Here is an 18,744-nt window from a genome sequence, read left to right as displayed (position 1 = left end):
CAGTTTTGTTTATAAAGTATATACTTTTCGATAGGTTTCATTGCATTTCTTTGATAAACGTTGTTACCGTCCACCTTGATAATTATTTATTCAAGTAATGATTACCAAAGTGATTACTTCTATATTTGTCGTCATATGATGAATAAATAAAGTGAAATATGATATCAGTAAAACGAATTTGTTTATGATTTTATAATACAAAGTAATACTAATCTATGGTAAGTAATGTGGTCTCTCACAGACCTTATTTTATATTTTGGAGGTTTTATTCAAATAAATCATGATCTAGACAATAGAAAATACCGAAATCCGTGTAGGTGACAATTTTACTTTCAGTCAGAAATTTACATGATATACTATTTCAAATCCCTTTTTTTGGTTTCTTATACTTATTTTTCAACAGTCGTTGTATTGCGGACCAAACCAACACGAGACCCTATTCTAACAACACCCGATGGAAGTCGAGTAACAGATCCGATTCCAGATGGCAAGACTACACCAAGGATGATCGCAGCCACTAAGACTACTCCAAAATCTGAATTTACACAGACCATTCCATCAGAAGCACAAACTACCACGAGCACAGAAAGGAAAACAACCACTGCAGCAGAAATACAGAGGTCTACAACATTATCAGTAGAAACATCACAAACAACTGAAAGAGAAAAAATGACGACTTTGGTAACTTTCCCATCAACAAAACAACCGGCGTCTACACCAACAAGAATGGCTGACGATACAACAACAACATCAACGGAAGAAACCTCATCATCAGCATCTACACCATCACCTACACATTCCACACTAACAATATTGACTGAAGATATAACCACACCAACAGAAGCTGAAGAAACAGCAGCACCCACTCCATCAACTACACAGTCTACACCAAAAACATTGACTGAAGATGCCACAACCCCAACAAAACCGGAAGAAACTTCATTGCCGGCATCTACTCAATCAACTACACAGTCTACACCAAAAACATTGACTGAAGATGCCACAACACCAACAGAACCGAAAGAAACTTCACTGCCGGCATCTACTCCATCAACTACACAGTCTACACCAAAAACATTGACTGAAGATGTCACAACACAAACAGAACCGGAAGAAACTTCATCGCCGGCATCTACTCCATCAACTACACAGTCTACACCAAAAACATTGACTGAAGATGCCACAACCCCAACCGAACCGGAAGAAACTTCATCGCCGGCATCTGCTCTATCAACTACACAGTCTACACCAGAAACATTTACTGAAGATGTCACAACACCAACAGAAACGGAAGAAACTTCATCACCGGCACCTACTCTATCAACTACACAGTCTACACCAAAAACATTGACTGAAGATACAACCACACCAACAGAACCGAAAGAAACTTCATCGCCGGCATCTACTCCGTCAACTACACAATCTACACCAAAAACTATAACTAAAGATGCCACAACCCCATTAGAACCAGAAGAAACTTCATTGCCGGCATCTACTCTATCAACTACACAGTCTACATCAAAAACTATAACTAAGGATGCCACAACCCCAACCGAACCGGAAGAAACTTCATCGCCGGCATCTACTCCATCAACTACACGGTCTACACCAAAAACATTGACTGAAGATGTCACAACAACAACAGAACCGGAAGAAACTTCATCGCCGGCACCTACTCCATCAACTACACAGTCTACACCAAAAACATTGACGGAGGATGTCACAACCCCAACCGAACCGGAAGAAACTTCATCGCAGGCATCTGCTCTATCAACTACACAGTCTACACCAGAAACATTTACTGAAGATGTCACAACACCAACAGAACCGGAAGAGACTTCATCGCCGGCATCTACTCCATCAACTACACAGTCTACACCAAAAACATTGACTGAAGATATAACCACATCAACAGAATCTGAAGGAACACCAGCACCCACTCCATCAACTACACAGTCTACACAAAAAACATTGACTGAAGATGTCACAACACCAACAGAACCGAAAGAAACTTCATTGCCGGCATCTACTCCATCAACTACACAGTCTACACCAAAAACATTGGCTGAAGATGCCACAACACCAACAGAACCGAAAGAAACTTCACTGCCGGCATCCACTCCATCAACTACACAGTCTACACCAAGAACATTGACTGAAGATACCACAACACAAACAGAACTGGAAGAAACTTCATCGCCGGCATCTACTCCGTCAACTACACAGTCTACACCAAAAACTATAACTAAAGATGCCACAACCCCAACCGAACCGGAAGAAACTTCATCGCCGACTTCTACTCCATCAACTACACAGTCTACACCAAAAACATTGACTGAAGATGTCACAACACCAACAGAACCGGAAGAAGCTTCATCGCCGGCACCTACTCCATCAACTACACAGTCTACACCAAAAACATTTACTGAAGATGCCACAACCCCAACCGAACCGGAAGAAACTTCATCGCAGGCATCTACTCCATTAACTACACAGTCTACACCAAAAACATTGACTGAAGATGTCACAACACCAACAGAACCGGAAGAAACTTCATCGCCGGCACCTACTCCATCAACTACACAGTCTACACCAAAAACATTGACTGAAGATGCCACAACCCCAACCGAACCGGAAGAAACTTCATCGCCGGCATCTACTCTATCAACTACACAGTCTACACCAGAAACATTTACTGAAGATGTCACAACACCAACAGAACCGGAAGAAACTTCATCGCCGGCATCTACTCCATCAACTACACAGTCTACACCAAAAACATTGACTGAAGATATAACCACATCAGCAGAAGCTGAAGGAACACCAGCACCCACTCCATCAACTACACAGTCTACACCAAAAACTATAACTAAAGATGCCACAACCCCAACCGAACCGGAAGAAACTTCATCGCCGGCACCTACTCCATCAACTACACAGTATACACCCAAAACACTGACTGTAGATGCCACAACACCAACAGAACCGAAAGAAACTTCATTGCCGGCATCTACTCCATCAACTACACAGTCTACACCAACAACATTGACGGAGGATGTCACAACACCAACAGAAGCGAAAGAAACTTCATTGCCGGCATCGACTCCATCAGCTACACAGTCTACACCAACAACATTGACTGAAGATGCCACAACATCAACAGAACTGGAAGAAACTTCATTGCCAGCATCTACTCCATCAACTACACAGTCTACACCAAAAACTATAACTAAAGATGCCACAACCCCAATAGAACCAGAAGAAACTTCATCGCCGACATCTATGCCATCAACTACACAGTCTACACCAAAAACATTTACTGAAGGTACCACAACACCAACAGAACAAGAAGAAACTTCATCGCCGGCATCTACTCCGTCAACTACACAGTCTACACCAAAAAATATAACTAAAGATGCCACAACCCCATTAGAACCAGAAGAAACTTCATTGCCGGCATCTACTCCATCAGCTACACAGTCTACACCCAAAACATTGACGGAGGATGTCACAACACCAACAGAACCGGAAGAGACTTCATCACCGGCAACTGCGCCATCAACTCCACAGTCTACACCAAAAACATTGACTGAAGATGCCACAACACCAACAGAACCGAAAGAAACTTCATTGCCGGCATCTACTCCATCAACTACACAGTCTACACCAACAACATTGACGGAGGATGTCACAACACCAACAGAAGCGAAAGAAACTTCATTGCCGGCATCGACTCCATCAACACATTCTACACCAAGAACATTGACTGAAGATGCCACAACACCGACAGAACTGGAAGAAACTTCATCACCGGCATCTACTCCGTCAGCTACACAGTCTACACCAACAACATTGACTGAAGATGCCACAACATCAACAGAACTGGAAGAAACTTCATTGCCAGCATCTACTCCATCAACTACACAGTCTACACCAAAAACTATAACTAGAGATGCCACAACCCCAATAGAACCAGAAGAAACTTCATCGCCGACATCTATGCCATCAACTACACAGTCTACACCAAAAACTATAACTAAAGATGCCACAACCCCAATAGAACCGGAAGAAACTTCATCGCCGGCATCTACGCCATTAACTACACAGTCTACACCAAAAACATTTACTGAAGATGCCACAACACCAACAGAACAAGAAGAAACTTCATCGCCGGCATCTACTCCGTCAACTACACAGTCTACACCAAAAAATATAACTAAAGATGCCACAACCCCATTAGAACCAGAAGAAACTTCATTGCCGGCATCTACTCCATCAGCTACACAGTCTACACCCAAAGCATTGACGGAGGATGTCACAACACCAACAGAACCGGAAGAGACTTCAACACCGGCAACTGCGCCATCAACTCCACAGTCTACACCAAAAACATTGACTGAAGATGCCACAACACCAACAGAACCGAAAGAAACTTCACTGCCGGCATCTACTCCATCAACACAGTCTACACCAAGAACATTGACTGATAATGCCACAACACCAACAGAACAAGAAGAAACTTCATCGCCGCCATCTACTCCATCAACTACACAGTCTACACCAAAAACATTGACGGAGGATGTCACAACACCAACAGAACCGAAAGAAACTTCATTGCCGGCATCGACTCCATCAACACAGTCTACACCAAGAACATTGACTGAAGATACCACAACACCAACAGAACTGGAAGAAACTTCATCGCCGGCATCTACGCCATCAACTACACAGTCTACACCAAAAACATTGACTGAAGATGCCACAACACCAACAGAACCGGAAGAAACTTCATCGCCGGCATCTACGCCATCATCTCCACAGTCTACAACATTGGAAACTACATTTTTAACTGTGGAAGATTCAGCAACCACTACACTCAAGACGGGAGAAACATCATTGGTTTCAGACTTAACTACTAAAATGCCTCCAGAACAGATTCAACGGAATTATACAAGAACAACGACAGAAATGACAGGGACAGTTTATACTACGAAAATCGTATCACTATCAGGGACAGTAACCACATATGTTACTCCACCAGCATTAAGTACAGAAGGAAGCGGTGAAGTAACCGTAGACGGACAAACTCCTACTATCACAGTAGAACCTACAAGTGATAAAATATCAACGGGAACTGATATGAAAAAAGAAACGGGTGAACCCAGTTCATTGGCCACTACTTTGCATACTGTGCGGACAGGGATAAGTGTAAATGCAACAGAGCAGTCATTCATTCAAACGACGCTGGATACAGAGCCTACTAAATATACGGAGCAACCAACTGAAGGAGCAACGTTATTTGACGCAAGCACTGACGGCAGCGGCACAATTACTCCTTTCACAAGCACTGATCCGTCATACAAAGCGACTAGTATTGATTCTATAACTTCAAAACATACAACAGAAGAACCTGGCTTCTTGATTACTGATTTAGTTACAGAGATGGGAGATCAAGAAACAACAGCAGAAGGCAGTGCTACACCATCTCCATCAACAATTGAAATAATTTCAACAATATTACTAACTGTCCAAGATGAAGCAACGCAAGTTCCAACAGCTGAAATCACGTCGAGGAGAGAAACGGATCAAACAACGGATTATTCATCAACTACTGCACTAAGCGATGAAACGTCATTACAGACGGACATGACAACAGCAAAGTCACCGGGAATGCTTCAGGAAAATAAGACTTATGCAACTACAGAAGCCCCATTGACCATTTATTCTACAGAAGCCATCACAGTAACAGATGAACCAACAACAGAGAGTCGACCACCAGCTTTAACTTCTGAAGGAAGTGGAGAAATTACAACAATGGAAGGACTAACCTCCATCGTAACTGTAGAGTCAACAGGAGGCACATCAATATCTCAAACAGGTGATCATATGAAGGTTGAAACTGATGAACCGGGCTTTTTAAGCACTGTCTCTTCGACCTCTCTACAAACGGAATTAGGGAAAACTGAAACAGATCAATTTCTTCTTGAAACGACACCGGATGGAAGTGGTTTATCATCTTCCCCAACAGCTATTGATATTGTGTCTTCATCGCAATCTTTGTATACCTCAGACACCAAAACAAATGTAGTGTCAACTACAGCCGATAGATTGACAACATCACAAGAGTTGGATTTCACTAGTCGTAAATTGCCTGGTCCTATTGTTCTGCTCAATGAGACGAGCGTTACTCCAACTGTTGATCACACAGAGCGTACTGAATACACTGAGCAACCAAGTGAAGTAACGTTACCTGACGTGAGCACTGATGGAAGTGGCACAATTAGTCTCTTACTAAGTACTACCCCGTCATATCCAGCGACTGGTGTTGAGTCTACGTCTTCAAAAGTTACGACAGAGGAATCAAGCTTCTTGATAACTAGCTCAGTAACAGCAACCACCGCCCCAGAAACAACAGAAGGCAGTGCGACACCGTCTTTATCAACAATAGAAACAATACCTACAGTCCAAACAACGCAAGTTCCAACAGCTAAATCTACGTCGATGGGAAAAATAGATCAAACGACGAAATATTCATCAACTTTTATGCTTAATACGGAATTGTCATCACAGACGGACATGTCAACAACAATGTCACCACAAATGATTCAGCAAAATAAGACAGTTGCAACTACAGAAGCTCCACCGTTCAGTTATTCTACAGAAACCATCACAGTAACAGATGGACCAACAACAGAGAGTACACCACCAGCCTCAACTACTGAAGGAAGTGGAGAAATAACAACCTTGGAAGGACTAACCGTTATTGCTACTGTAGAATCTACTGGGGGCACATCAATATCTTCAACAGGAGGTGATATAAAAATGAAAACGGATGATTCGGGTTTCTTAAGCACAATCTCCTCTAGTACTTTGCAATCAGAATTGAGTAAAGCCCAAACAGATCAATTTCAAATTGAAACGACACCTGAAGGAAGTGGCTTAACCAAGTCTCTTACGACTGTTGAGATTCTTCCTTCAAAATCTACATTATCTACTATACAATCCGAAACGGATTTAGCATCAACAACAAACAATGGTTCTGGAACATCACCAGAGTTGGATGCCACTACTCGTGAATCACCGGAACTTACTGTACTGAATGAGACGAGAGTCACCGAAACTGTTGATCATACAGAGCTTACTAAATACACGGAGCAAACAACTGAAAGCACAACGTTATTTGACATGAGCACTGTCGGAAGTGGTACTGCCCCGTCATACACAGCGACTAGTGTTGAATCTATATCTTCAAAACTTACAACAGAAGAACCTGGCTTCTTGATTACTGATCCAGTTACAGAGACGGGAGATCAAGAAACAACAGCAGAAGGCAGTGCTGCACCATCTTCGTCAACAATTGAAATAATTTCTACAATGATACCAACATCAGTCCAAGTTCAAACAACCCGAGTTCCAACATCTGAAGTAACGTCGATGAGAAAAACAGATCAAACGACATATTATTCATCAACTACTGCGGTAAGCGAGGAAACGTCATTGGAGATGAACATGACAACAGCAATGTCACCAGAAACGATTCAGCAAAATGTAACCCGTGGAACTATGGAGACTCCATCGATTATTCTTTCTACAGAAACAATTACAGTAACAGGTAGACAGACAACAGAAAGTCCCCCACCGGCCCAAACCACCGAAGGAAGTGGGGAATTAACCTCATTGGAAGGACTAACATCGAATGTCTCTGTTGAATCAATAGGAAGCACATCAGTGTCTCTAACAAAGGGTGATATGAAATTAGATACCGATGAACCTGGTTTTTTAAGCACCGTCTCCTCGACTACTTTACAAACGGAATTGAGTATAGCCGAAACGGATCAATATCATATAGAAACGACACCGTATGGAAGTGGCTTGTCATCATCCCCAAGAACGGTTGAAATTGTGCCTTCCTCGACAGCATTATCTACCTTAGAGACCAAAATCGATTTACTCTCAACTGCAGCTGATGGATTGACAACATCCACTAAACGTAAATCCCCTGAACCCATTGTACAGAATGAGACAAGTGCAACACCCACAGTTCATCAATACACGGAGCAACCAAGTGAAGGAACAACGTTCTTTGACATGAGCACTGACGGAAGTGGCACTGCCCCGTCACACACAGCGACTAGTGTTGAATCTAAATCTTCAAAACTTACAACAGAAGAACCTGGCTTCTTGATTACTTATTCAGTTACAGAGACGGGAGATCAAGAAACAACAGCAGAAGGCAGTGCTGCACCATCTTCGTCAACAATTGAACTAATTTCTACAGTGATACCAACATCAGTCCAAGGTGTAACAACCCGAGTTCCAACATCTGAAGTAACGACGGTGAGAACAGATCAAACGACGGATTATTCATCAACTACTGCGCTAAGCGAGGAAACGTCATTGGAGATGAACATGACAACAGCAATGTCACCAGAAACGATTCAGCAAAATGTAACCCGTGGAACTATGGAGACTCCATCGATTATTCTTTCTACAGAAACAATTACAGTAACAGGTAGACAGACAACAGAAAGTCCCCCACCGGCCCAAACCACCGAAGGAAGTGGGGAATTAACCACATTGGAAGGACTAATATCAAATGTCTCTGTTGAATCAATAGGAAGCACATCAGTGTCTCCAACAAAGGGTGATATGCAAGTAGAAACCGATGAACCTGGCTTTTTAAGCACCGTCTCCTCGACTACTTTACAAACGGAATTGAGTATAGACGAAACGGATCAATATCATCTGGAAACGACACCGTATGGAAGTGGCTTATCATCATCCCCAAGAACGGTTGAAATTGTGCCTTCCTCGACAGCATTCTCTACCTTAAAGACCGAAATCGATTTAATCTCAACTGCAGCTGATGAATTGACAACATCCACTAAACGTAAATCACCTGAACCCATTGTACAGAATAGGACAAGTGCAACTCCCACAGTTCATCAATACACGGAGCAGCCAAGTGAAGGAACAACATTCCTCGACATGAGCACTGACGGAAGTGGCACTGCCCCGTCATACACATCGACTAGTGTTGAATCTAAATCTTCAAAACTTACAACAAAAGACCCTGGCTTCTTGATTACTGATTCGGTTACAGAGACGAGAGATCCAGAAACAACAGCAGAAGGCAGTGCTGCACCATCTTCGTCAACAATTGAAATAATTTCTACAGTGATACCAACATCAGTCCAAGGTGAAACAACCCGAGTTCCAACATCTGAAGTAACGTCGGTGAGAACAACAGATCAAACGACGGATTATTCATCAACTACTGCGCTAAGCGAGGAAACGTCATTGGAGATGAACATGACAACAGCAATGTCACCAGAAACGATTCAGCAAAATGTAACCCGTGGAACTATGGAGACTCCATCGATTATTCTTTCTACAGAAACAATTACAGTAACAGGTAGACAGACAACAGAAAGTCCCCCACCGGCCCAAACCACGGAAGGAAGTGGGGAATTAACCACATTGGAAGGACTAATATCAAATGTCTCTGTTGAATCAATAGGAAGCACATCAGTGTCTCCAACAAAGGGTGATATGCAAGTAGAAACCGATGAACCTGGCTTTTTAAGCACCGTCTCCTCGACTACTTTACAAACGGAATTGAGTATAGACGAAACGGATCAATATCATCTGGAAACGACACCGTATGGAAGTGGCTTATCATCATCCCCAAGAACGGTTGAAATTGTGCCTTCCTCGACAGCATTCTCTACCTTAAAGACCGAAATCGATTTAATCTCAACTGCAGCTGATGAATTGACAACATCCACTAAACGTAAATCACCTGAACCCATTGTACAGAATAGGACAAGTGCAACTCCCACAGTTCATCAATACACGGAGCAGCCAAGTGAAGGAACAACATTCCTCGACATGAGCACTGACGGAAGTGGCACTGCCCCGTCATACACATCGACTAGTGTTGAATCTAAATCTTCAAAACTTACAACAAAAGACCCTGGCTTCTTGATTACTGATTCGGTTACAGAGACGAGAGATCCAGAAACAACAGCAGAAGGCAGTGCTGCACCATCTTCGTCAACAATTGAAATAATTTCTACAGTGATACCAACATCAGTCCAAGGTGAAACAACCCAAGTTCCAACATCTGAAGTAACGTCGGTGAGAACAACAGATCAAACGACGGATTATTCATCAACTACTGCGCTAAGCGAGGAAACGTCATTGGAGATGAACATGACAACAGCAATGTCACCAGAAACGATTCAGCAAAATGTAACCCGTGGAACTATGGAGACTCCATCGATTATTCTTTCTACAGAAACAATTACAGTAACAGGTAGACAGACAACAGAAAGTCCCCCACCGGCCCAAACCACGGAAGGAAGTGGGGAATTAACCACATTGGAAGGACTAATATCAAATGTCTCTGTTGAATCAATAGGAAGCACATCAGTGTCTCCAACAAAGGGTGATATGCAAGTAGAAACCGATGAACCTGGCTTTTTAAGCACCGTCTCCTCGACTACTTTACAAACGGAATTGAGTATAGACGAAACGGATCAATATCATCTGGAAACGACACCGTATGGAAGTGGCTTATCATCATCCCCAAGAACGGTTGAAATTGTGCCTTCCTCGACAGCATTCTCTACCTTAAAGACCGAAATCGATTTAATCTCAACTGCAGCTGATGGATTGACAACATCTACTAAACGTAAATCACCTGAACCTATTGTACAGAATGGGACAAGTGCAACTCCCACAGTTCATCAATACACGGAGCAACCAAGTGAAGGAACAACGTTCTTTGACATGAGCACTGACGGAAGTGGCACTGCCCCGTCATACACATCGACTAGTGTTGAATCTATATCTTCAAAACTTACAACAGAAGAACCTGGCTTCTTGATAACTGATTCAGTTACAGAGACGGGAGATCAAGAAACAACAGCAGAAGGCAGTGCTGCACCATCTTCGTCAACAACTGAAATAATTTCTACAGTGATACCAACATCAGTCCAAGGTGAAACAACCCGAGTTCCAACATCTGAAGTAACGTCGGTTAGAACAACAGATCAAACGACGGAATATTCATCAACTACTGCGCTAAGTGAGGAAGTGTCATTTGAGATGAACATGACAACTGCAATGTCACCAGAAACGATTCAGCAAAATGTAACCCTTGAAACTATGGAGACTCCCTCGATTATTCTTTCTACAGAAACAATTACAGTAACAGGTAGACAAACAACAGAAAGTCCCCCACCGGCCCAAACCACAGAAGGAAGTGGAGAATTCACGACATTCGAAGGACTAACATCGAATGTCTCTGTTGAATCAATAGGAAGCACATCAGTGTCTCCAACAAAGGGTGATATGAAAGCAGAAACCGATGAACCGGGCTTTTTAAGCACTGTCTCCTCGACTACTTTACAAACGGAATTGAGTATAGACGAAACGGATCAATATCATCTGGAAACGACACCGTATGGAAGTGGCTTATCATCATCCCCAAGAACTATTGAAATTGTGCCTTCCTCGACAGCATTCTCTACCTTAGAGACCAAAATCGATTTACTCTCAACTGCAGCTGATGGTTTGACAACATCCACTAAACGTAAACCACCTGAACCCATTTTACAGAACGGGACAAGTGCACCTCCAACGGTTCATCATCTTACTAAATACACGGAACAACCAAGTGAAGGAACAACGTTACTTGATATGAGCACTGACGGAAGCGGCACAATTGCTCCTTTCAGTAGCACTACGCCATCGTATACAGCAGCTGGTATGGAATCTACAATTTCAAGTGTTACAAAAGACAACCCGAGCTTCTTGATAAATGGTTCAGTAACAGCAACTACCGACCGCGAAACAACGCAAGAAGGGAGTGCGGCTTCATCTTTATCAACAATTGAAATTGTTTCAACAGTATTACCAACATCAATCCAAGATGAAGCAACGCAAGTTCCGACATCAATGACAAAAACAGATCAAACGACGGAATATTCATCAAGTACTCTATTAAGTGAGGAAACGTCATTGGAGATGAACATGACAACATCAAAGTCACCGGAAATGTTTCAGCACAATGACACTGTTGTAACTTCCGAAACTCTATCGACCATACCTTCTACAGAAACCATCACATTACCAGATAAACCAACGACACAAAGTACACCGCTGGCCTTGACTACTGAAGGAAGTGGAGAAATAACAACAATGAAAGGACTAACCTCCGTTGTAGCTGTAGAATCAACGGGAGACACATCAATATCTCCAACAAGGGGTGATATGAAAGTGGAAACTGATAAACCGGTCCTCTTAAGCACGATCTCCTCTACTAATCTGCAAAAAGAATTGAATAAAACCGTAACAGAACAATTTTATGTTGAAACGACACTGGACGGTAGTGGCTTATCGTCTTCCCCTTCAACTGTTGGAATTCTTCCTTCAAAATCTAAATCATCTACTATAGAGACCGAAATGTATTCAGCATCAACGACAACTGATGGTCTGATAACATCACCGGAGTTGGACGGCACTACTCGTAAATCACCAGAACTTATTGTACTGAATGAGACGAGTGTTACTCCCTCTATTGTTAATACAGAGTTTACTAAATACACGGAGCAAACAACTGAAGAAACAACGTTACTTGACATTAGCACTGACGGAAGTGGCACAATTGCTCCTTCAATGGTAACAGCCCCGTCATACACAACGACTGGTGATGAATCTACATCTTCAAAATTTACGACAGAAAAACTTGGCTTCTTGAGTACTCACTTAGTTACAGAGACCGAAGACCCAGGAACAACATCAGAACGCAGTGCTGCACCGTCTTCGTCAACAATTGAAATAATTTCTACAGTGTTACCAACAACAGTTGGAGATGAAACCCGAGCTACATCAGCGAAAATAACGTCGATAAGAAAAACAGACCAAACGACGAAATATCCATCAACTACACTAAGTGAGAAAACGTCATTGGAGATGAACATGACAACAGCAAAGTCACCAGAAATGATTCAGGAAAATGTAACCAGAGCAGCTATGGAAACTCCATCGATCATTTATCCTACAGAAACAATTACAGTAGCAGGTACACAAACAACTGAAAGTGCACCACCGGCCCAAACTACCGAGGGAAGTGGAGAATTTACCACATTGCCAGGACTATCTACTGTTGTTACTGCAGAACCAAGAGGAGGCACATCAGTATCTCCAACAAAGGGTGTAATGAAAGTAGAAACTGATGAACCAGGATTTTTAAGCACTGTCTCCTCGACTACTTTATACACAGACACAGTTGCTGAATCTACATCTTCAAAAGTTACAACAGACCAACCAAGCTTTTTGGTAACTGGTTCAGTCACAGCGACCATCGACCCAGTTACTTCTATAGAAAAAATATTAACTGGAGATCGTGCGGATTTGACTAAATACACTGAACATCCAGCTGAAGAAACAACGTTCTTTGAAGTGATCACTGATGGAAGTGGCTCAACGCCTTCTTCTAGAATTACCACTCTGTCATACACAACCGCAGATATAGATGGTACACCTGAAGAAACAAAAACGACAGAAGGTAGTGCTGCATCCTCTTCTCCAATAATTGAAGAAGTATCCACATTGTTGTCAACATCAATCCAAGGTCAAACAACTAAAGTTTCAACAAAAGAAATCACGACGTTGAGAAAAATTAATCAAACGACAAAATATTCCTCAACTACTAAACCTAGTGAGGATACGCTGTTGGTGGTAAACATGACAACACCAAAGTCACTAGAAGTGATTCGACGAAATGAGACCAGTGGAACCCCAAGAACAACATCAACTATTTATTCTAAAGAGACCACCGGGGTGACAGGGACACCGAATATGAGTATTACTCAACAAGCTTTGATCTCTGAAGGGAGTGGCGAATCGAAAACCGTGGACGGACAAACCGTTGCAGCTGAATCTACAAGTGGAGGAACGTCAATATCACCAACAGCAGCAGATATGAAAGAAGAAACGGATGAACCTAACTTATTTACCACTGTAACTTTGCCTACCATTACAACAGAATCAAGTCCAAATGTATCAACACAATTTGGACTGACCACGGTGAAAAGTGGAACGATCACTCTTTCTGATACTACTGCTGCTACACTCACTAGCCAACCAACCGTAGAAGTAACATCACCTAAACTTACTACTGAAATGTTTTCAAAAGAATTAGATTTTAAACAAATAACAGAAGATTCTAGTTTTACAAGCAGTACTGCTTTATCCACTGAAGGTAGTGGAATACCATCATCCCTAAAGACTCAGCACCTTAGTACATTAGGATCCCTTAAGGAAACAGACTTGTGGTCAACAGCCGAGGAAACAACGCCGGTTGTTACTAGCTCTCCCATCGGAAACAGAAATATGACTGAAGGTTCAACACAATCGATGGCCAGGGCAAGTGACCAAATGTCAACTTCTAGTGTTATCAGTACTACGACCAGCCAGGAGATACGTACGGCTGTAACTCCTACGTCTGCAGAAAATATAGTCTCAACAACAACAGAAAGACCTTTTTCTATATTTACTAATATAATTGGTGATATGACAGGGATGGAACAGACAACAAAATACACTGAACTATTCGAAACAACTTTTGAAGGTAGTGGAATGTCACCCTCCCCAACGATTGAAATTTTATCGACAGCATTTTTGACTGACAAGGAAACAATGACTACAGATGTCTCAACATCAGCTGCTTCGACAGATCGAATAAAAATCGCAGATTCTGTGAAGGAAGTAGATTCTACAACATCAATAATTACCGAAGAAGGAACAACCTCTTCTTTAAAAACTTCACATAGCACAGATGCTTCAAAAACACCTGATGTGGATGTTGTTACTCGTAGACAGCCGGCACAAATTCAGCGTAACGAGACAACTACCGACCCCAAAACTGACTCTTCGGAGCTGCAAGTGATGTCGTCTACGTCTCCTATACAGACTGCCATTGCTGAAGTAACAGACTTAGATGAAAAGGTTACAGCAGAAATTTTATTTGAAACAACTGTTGAAGGAAGTGGAATGTCACCAACAATTGGATATCAGTCTACTGTATTGGTAACAGAAATGGATATAAAGTCTGAAGACGCAGCTTCTACTACAGATCGAAGAAAAGTCACTGAACCTGTGAAAGAAGTAGATTCGACAACATCAACAATTACCGAAGGAGAAACATTCTCTTCTTTAGCAACTTCACAAAGCACAGATACATCAAAAGCACCTGATGGGGATGTTGTTACTCGTAGACAGCCGGTACAAATTCAGCGTAACGAGACAACTACCGACCCCAAAACTGACTCTTCGGAGCTGCAAGTGATGTCGTCTACGTCTCCTATACAGACTGCCATTGCTGAAGTAACAGACTTAGATGAAAAGGTTACAGCAGAAATTTTATTTGAAACAACTGTTGAAGGAAGTGGAATGTCACCAACAATTGGATATCAGTCTACTGTATTGGTAACAGAAATGGATATAAAGTCTGAAGACGCAGCTTCTACTACAGATCGAAGAAAAGTCACTGAACCTGTGAAAGAAGTAGATTCGACAACATCAACAATTACCGAAGGAGAAACATTCTCTTCTTTAGCAACTTCACAAAGCACAGATACATCAAAAGCACCTGATGGGGATGTTGTTACTCGTAGACAGCCGGTACAAATTAAGCGTAACGAGACAACTACTGACCCCAAAACTGACTCTTCGGAGCTGAAAGTGATGTCGTCTACGTCTCCTACACTGTCTACCATTGCTGAAGTAACAGACCTAGGTGAAAAGGTTACAGCAGAAATTTTATTTGAAACAACTGTTGAAGGAAGTGGAATGTCACCAACAATTGGATATCAGTCTACTGTATTTGTAACAGAAATGGATATAAAGTCTGAAGACGCAGCTGTTACTACAGATCGAAGAAAAGTCACTGAACCTGTGAAAGAAGTAGATTCTACAACATCAACAATTACCGAAGGAGAAACATTCTCTTCTTTAGCAACTTCACAAAGTACAGATACTTCAAAAGCACCTGATGGGGATGTTGTTACTCGTAGACAGCCGGTACAAATTAAGCGTAACGAGACAACTACCGACCCCAAAACTGACTCTTCGGAGCTAAAAGTGATGTCTACGTCTCCTACACAGTCTGCCATTGCTGAAGTAACAGACTTAGATGAAAAGTTAACAGCAGAAATTTTATTTGAAACAACTGTTGAAGGAAGTGGAATGTCACCAACAATTGGATATCAGTCTACTGTACTTGTAACAGAAATGGATATAAAGTCTGAAGACGCAGCTGCTACTACAGATCGAATAAAAGTCACAGAATCTATGAAGGAAATAGAATCTACAACTTCAATAATTACCACAGAAGGAACAACTCCTCTAACAACTTCACATAGGACAGATTCTTCTAAAAAACCTGATGGGGATGTCGTTACTCGTAGACAGCCGGCACAAATTAAACGTAACGAGACAACTACCGACCCCAAAACTGACTCTTCGGAGCTGGAAGTGATGTCGTCTACGTCCCCTACACTGTCTACCATTGCTGAAGTAACAGACTTAGATGAAAAGGTTACAGCAGAAATTTTATTTGAAACAACTGTTGAAGGAAGTGGAATGTCCTCTTCCCCTTTAAATGAAATAATATCAACATCGAAATTAAGTCAAGGACCTACAGGCGAAATAGCTACATTAACTACTCTGCTTGTTACTGAGTCTATTCCTCCTGTCACCACACCTTTACCGTTGGTGTCAGATATAACTAAACGTAAACTCCCTGAACCACTTCAAAAGAATGAAACAAAAGTATCAGAGGATCCTACTACTCCGTCTACACAAACATCTACAATTCAGCAAAAGACAACTGATGAATGGCTTTTTGAAACAACCATAGAAGGTAGTGGCATGTCACCACAAATGGTTGATGGTGTATCTACAATATTCTCTGATATTAAAATGACTAAAATGCCATCACCGTCTGATGGAGCAGTACCGACGTCGGTTTCCACGAATAATGAAACTGTTTCTTCTGTAGAACTTTTGACCACTAAGAGAGGAATTGAATCAGAAGGGGCAACATTGAAGCCTTCATCTATGACGGTAACGCCTAGCTACACTGAAAAACGGGGCGTTCAAGAATTACAAGGAAGGCATACTGCAACACAGCCTTCCTCCGAAACTCCAAGCAGTGTACAATCTCCAACCTTGACAACTCCTGTATTGTCGATTTCAATCATCCCTTCGAACCAACCAAGAGAAATCACGAGTATACCTACAGGATCAGAAAAAGAACAACCGAGTTCTACGCTTAAAAGTACCTCAATACCGTCTACAGCAAGTACAAGCGACATTGCCACTAATCAACCCAATGAAGAAGTAGGATCTGGATTTACAAGTGAAAGTATGATTTCTACAACATCAGCAAGAACTGGTCCGACTGCAACAGACAAACGATCTAGTACATGGTTTACCATTGTAAAGGAACTTGATGCGCATACCACAGGCAGTACTGCTATGGCCAGTAAAAGCGAACTCCGTACAAGTGACTCGATATCATCAACAATGCATACAACATTGGAAATGTCTCCATCAGCTTCGGCAAAATTGTTAACATCTATGAAGGCTAATAGAGTATTAACGGATGATGAAGATTCAAAAGTGACTGAGCTGCAGGAACCAAGCACCAAGTCACCAGACCTGTCATCAGTTACATCTGGTGTTGGAAGCTCGACGATCCCCATGATTCAAGGGGGTGCTAGCACAATTTCTATTACAATTACGTCTCTCCAGCAAGAAGTAAAAAAAGAAAGTACGTTGTCAACATCATCGCCAAGAATTCATACCACGTTAAAAAAAATAATTAGAAATCTTACTTCCAGTGATATGAGTACTACATCATCAAAAACATCTCCAAGTATTTTGAAGATTATTACTTCAAGAATGCCAACCAGAATTGCACCAGAGGAAACAAATCAGAACGATAGCGTATCAACACCAACAAGTCAAGAAGCTATCACTCCGTCAAAACAAACTTCTACCCCAAGAACTGCAGTTACCGACATGATATCGGACGGAATAAACTATATAACAAATTTGACAATGACAACATTGGGAGGAATATTTTCAACTTCGCAGCCACCAGTAACTTCATCATCTACATCGAATCAAACGGAAGTATCACCTACATCAAAGACGAAGTCAACATTAAGCAGAATAATTGAGGCTAAATCTTCTCCACGAGGTCAAACAATGACTACAGCTGAGGTCTTTACAAGTTATGGGTCAGGAGACGAAAGCACAACCGTAGCAGATGGTGGCCAACAATCTCCAACTTTATTTACACTTTTGAGAACCAGCCTTGATGATCGACAAACGACGCAGTCAAAATTAACAACTAAACGGACTGGTGAGAACCTTTAGTATCATTTCATTGCCTCCAATTTTTCCGTGCACGTGACTGAAGTGTGCAGTAACTGATTTGAAAATGATAGAGATTAGGAGGGTATATACATTTATCTGTGTCATCTTGTAGTCTCAATGACAGACGAGTGTCGATCGCGAAAAAAAGTATTTAGAAATGATGATGAAGATAATTCCCATCATTACATGGCGCCGTGTTTGAGTTGAAAATATTCCAAAGCCTCGTAATTTGCTGTCACGTTACCATGCACACTCAAGAATTCACATATCGTTTCTCTTTCGTTGCAA

General features: G+C 41.8%; 1 protein-coding gene across 7 annotated transcripts in view; it reads left to right on the top strand.

The window, feature by feature from the left end:
* LOC121410994 (mucin-17-like) overlaps positions 1-18,744 on the top strand; it is a 62,347-nt gene that overhangs the window by 34,814 nt on the left and 8,789 nt on the right. For 3 of the 7 annotated variants that reach the window (XM_041603443.1, XM_041603441.1, XM_041603442.1), the window contains exon 9: positions 404-18,442. In XM_041603443.1, coding sequence (XP_041459377.1) covers positions 404-18,442 — 18,039 coding nt within the window. The remainder of the gene's footprint in view (positions 1-403; positions 18,443-18,744) is intronic. The other 4 variants (XM_041603444.1, XM_041603446.1, XM_041603448.1 and 1 more) reach the window with 4 other exon arrangements.

The sequence above is a fragment of the Lytechinus variegatus genome, chromosome 3 (assembly GCF_018143015.1).
Source record: "Lytechinus variegatus isolate NC3 chromosome 3, Lvar_3.0, whole genome shotgun sequence".
Lineage (NCBI taxonomy): Eukaryota > Metazoa > Echinodermata > Echinoidea > Temnopleuroida > Toxopneustidae > Lytechinus > Lytechinus variegatus.
Note: the sequence above shows the minus strand (reverse complement) of the source record. Positions and strands in the feature narration are given on the sequence as shown.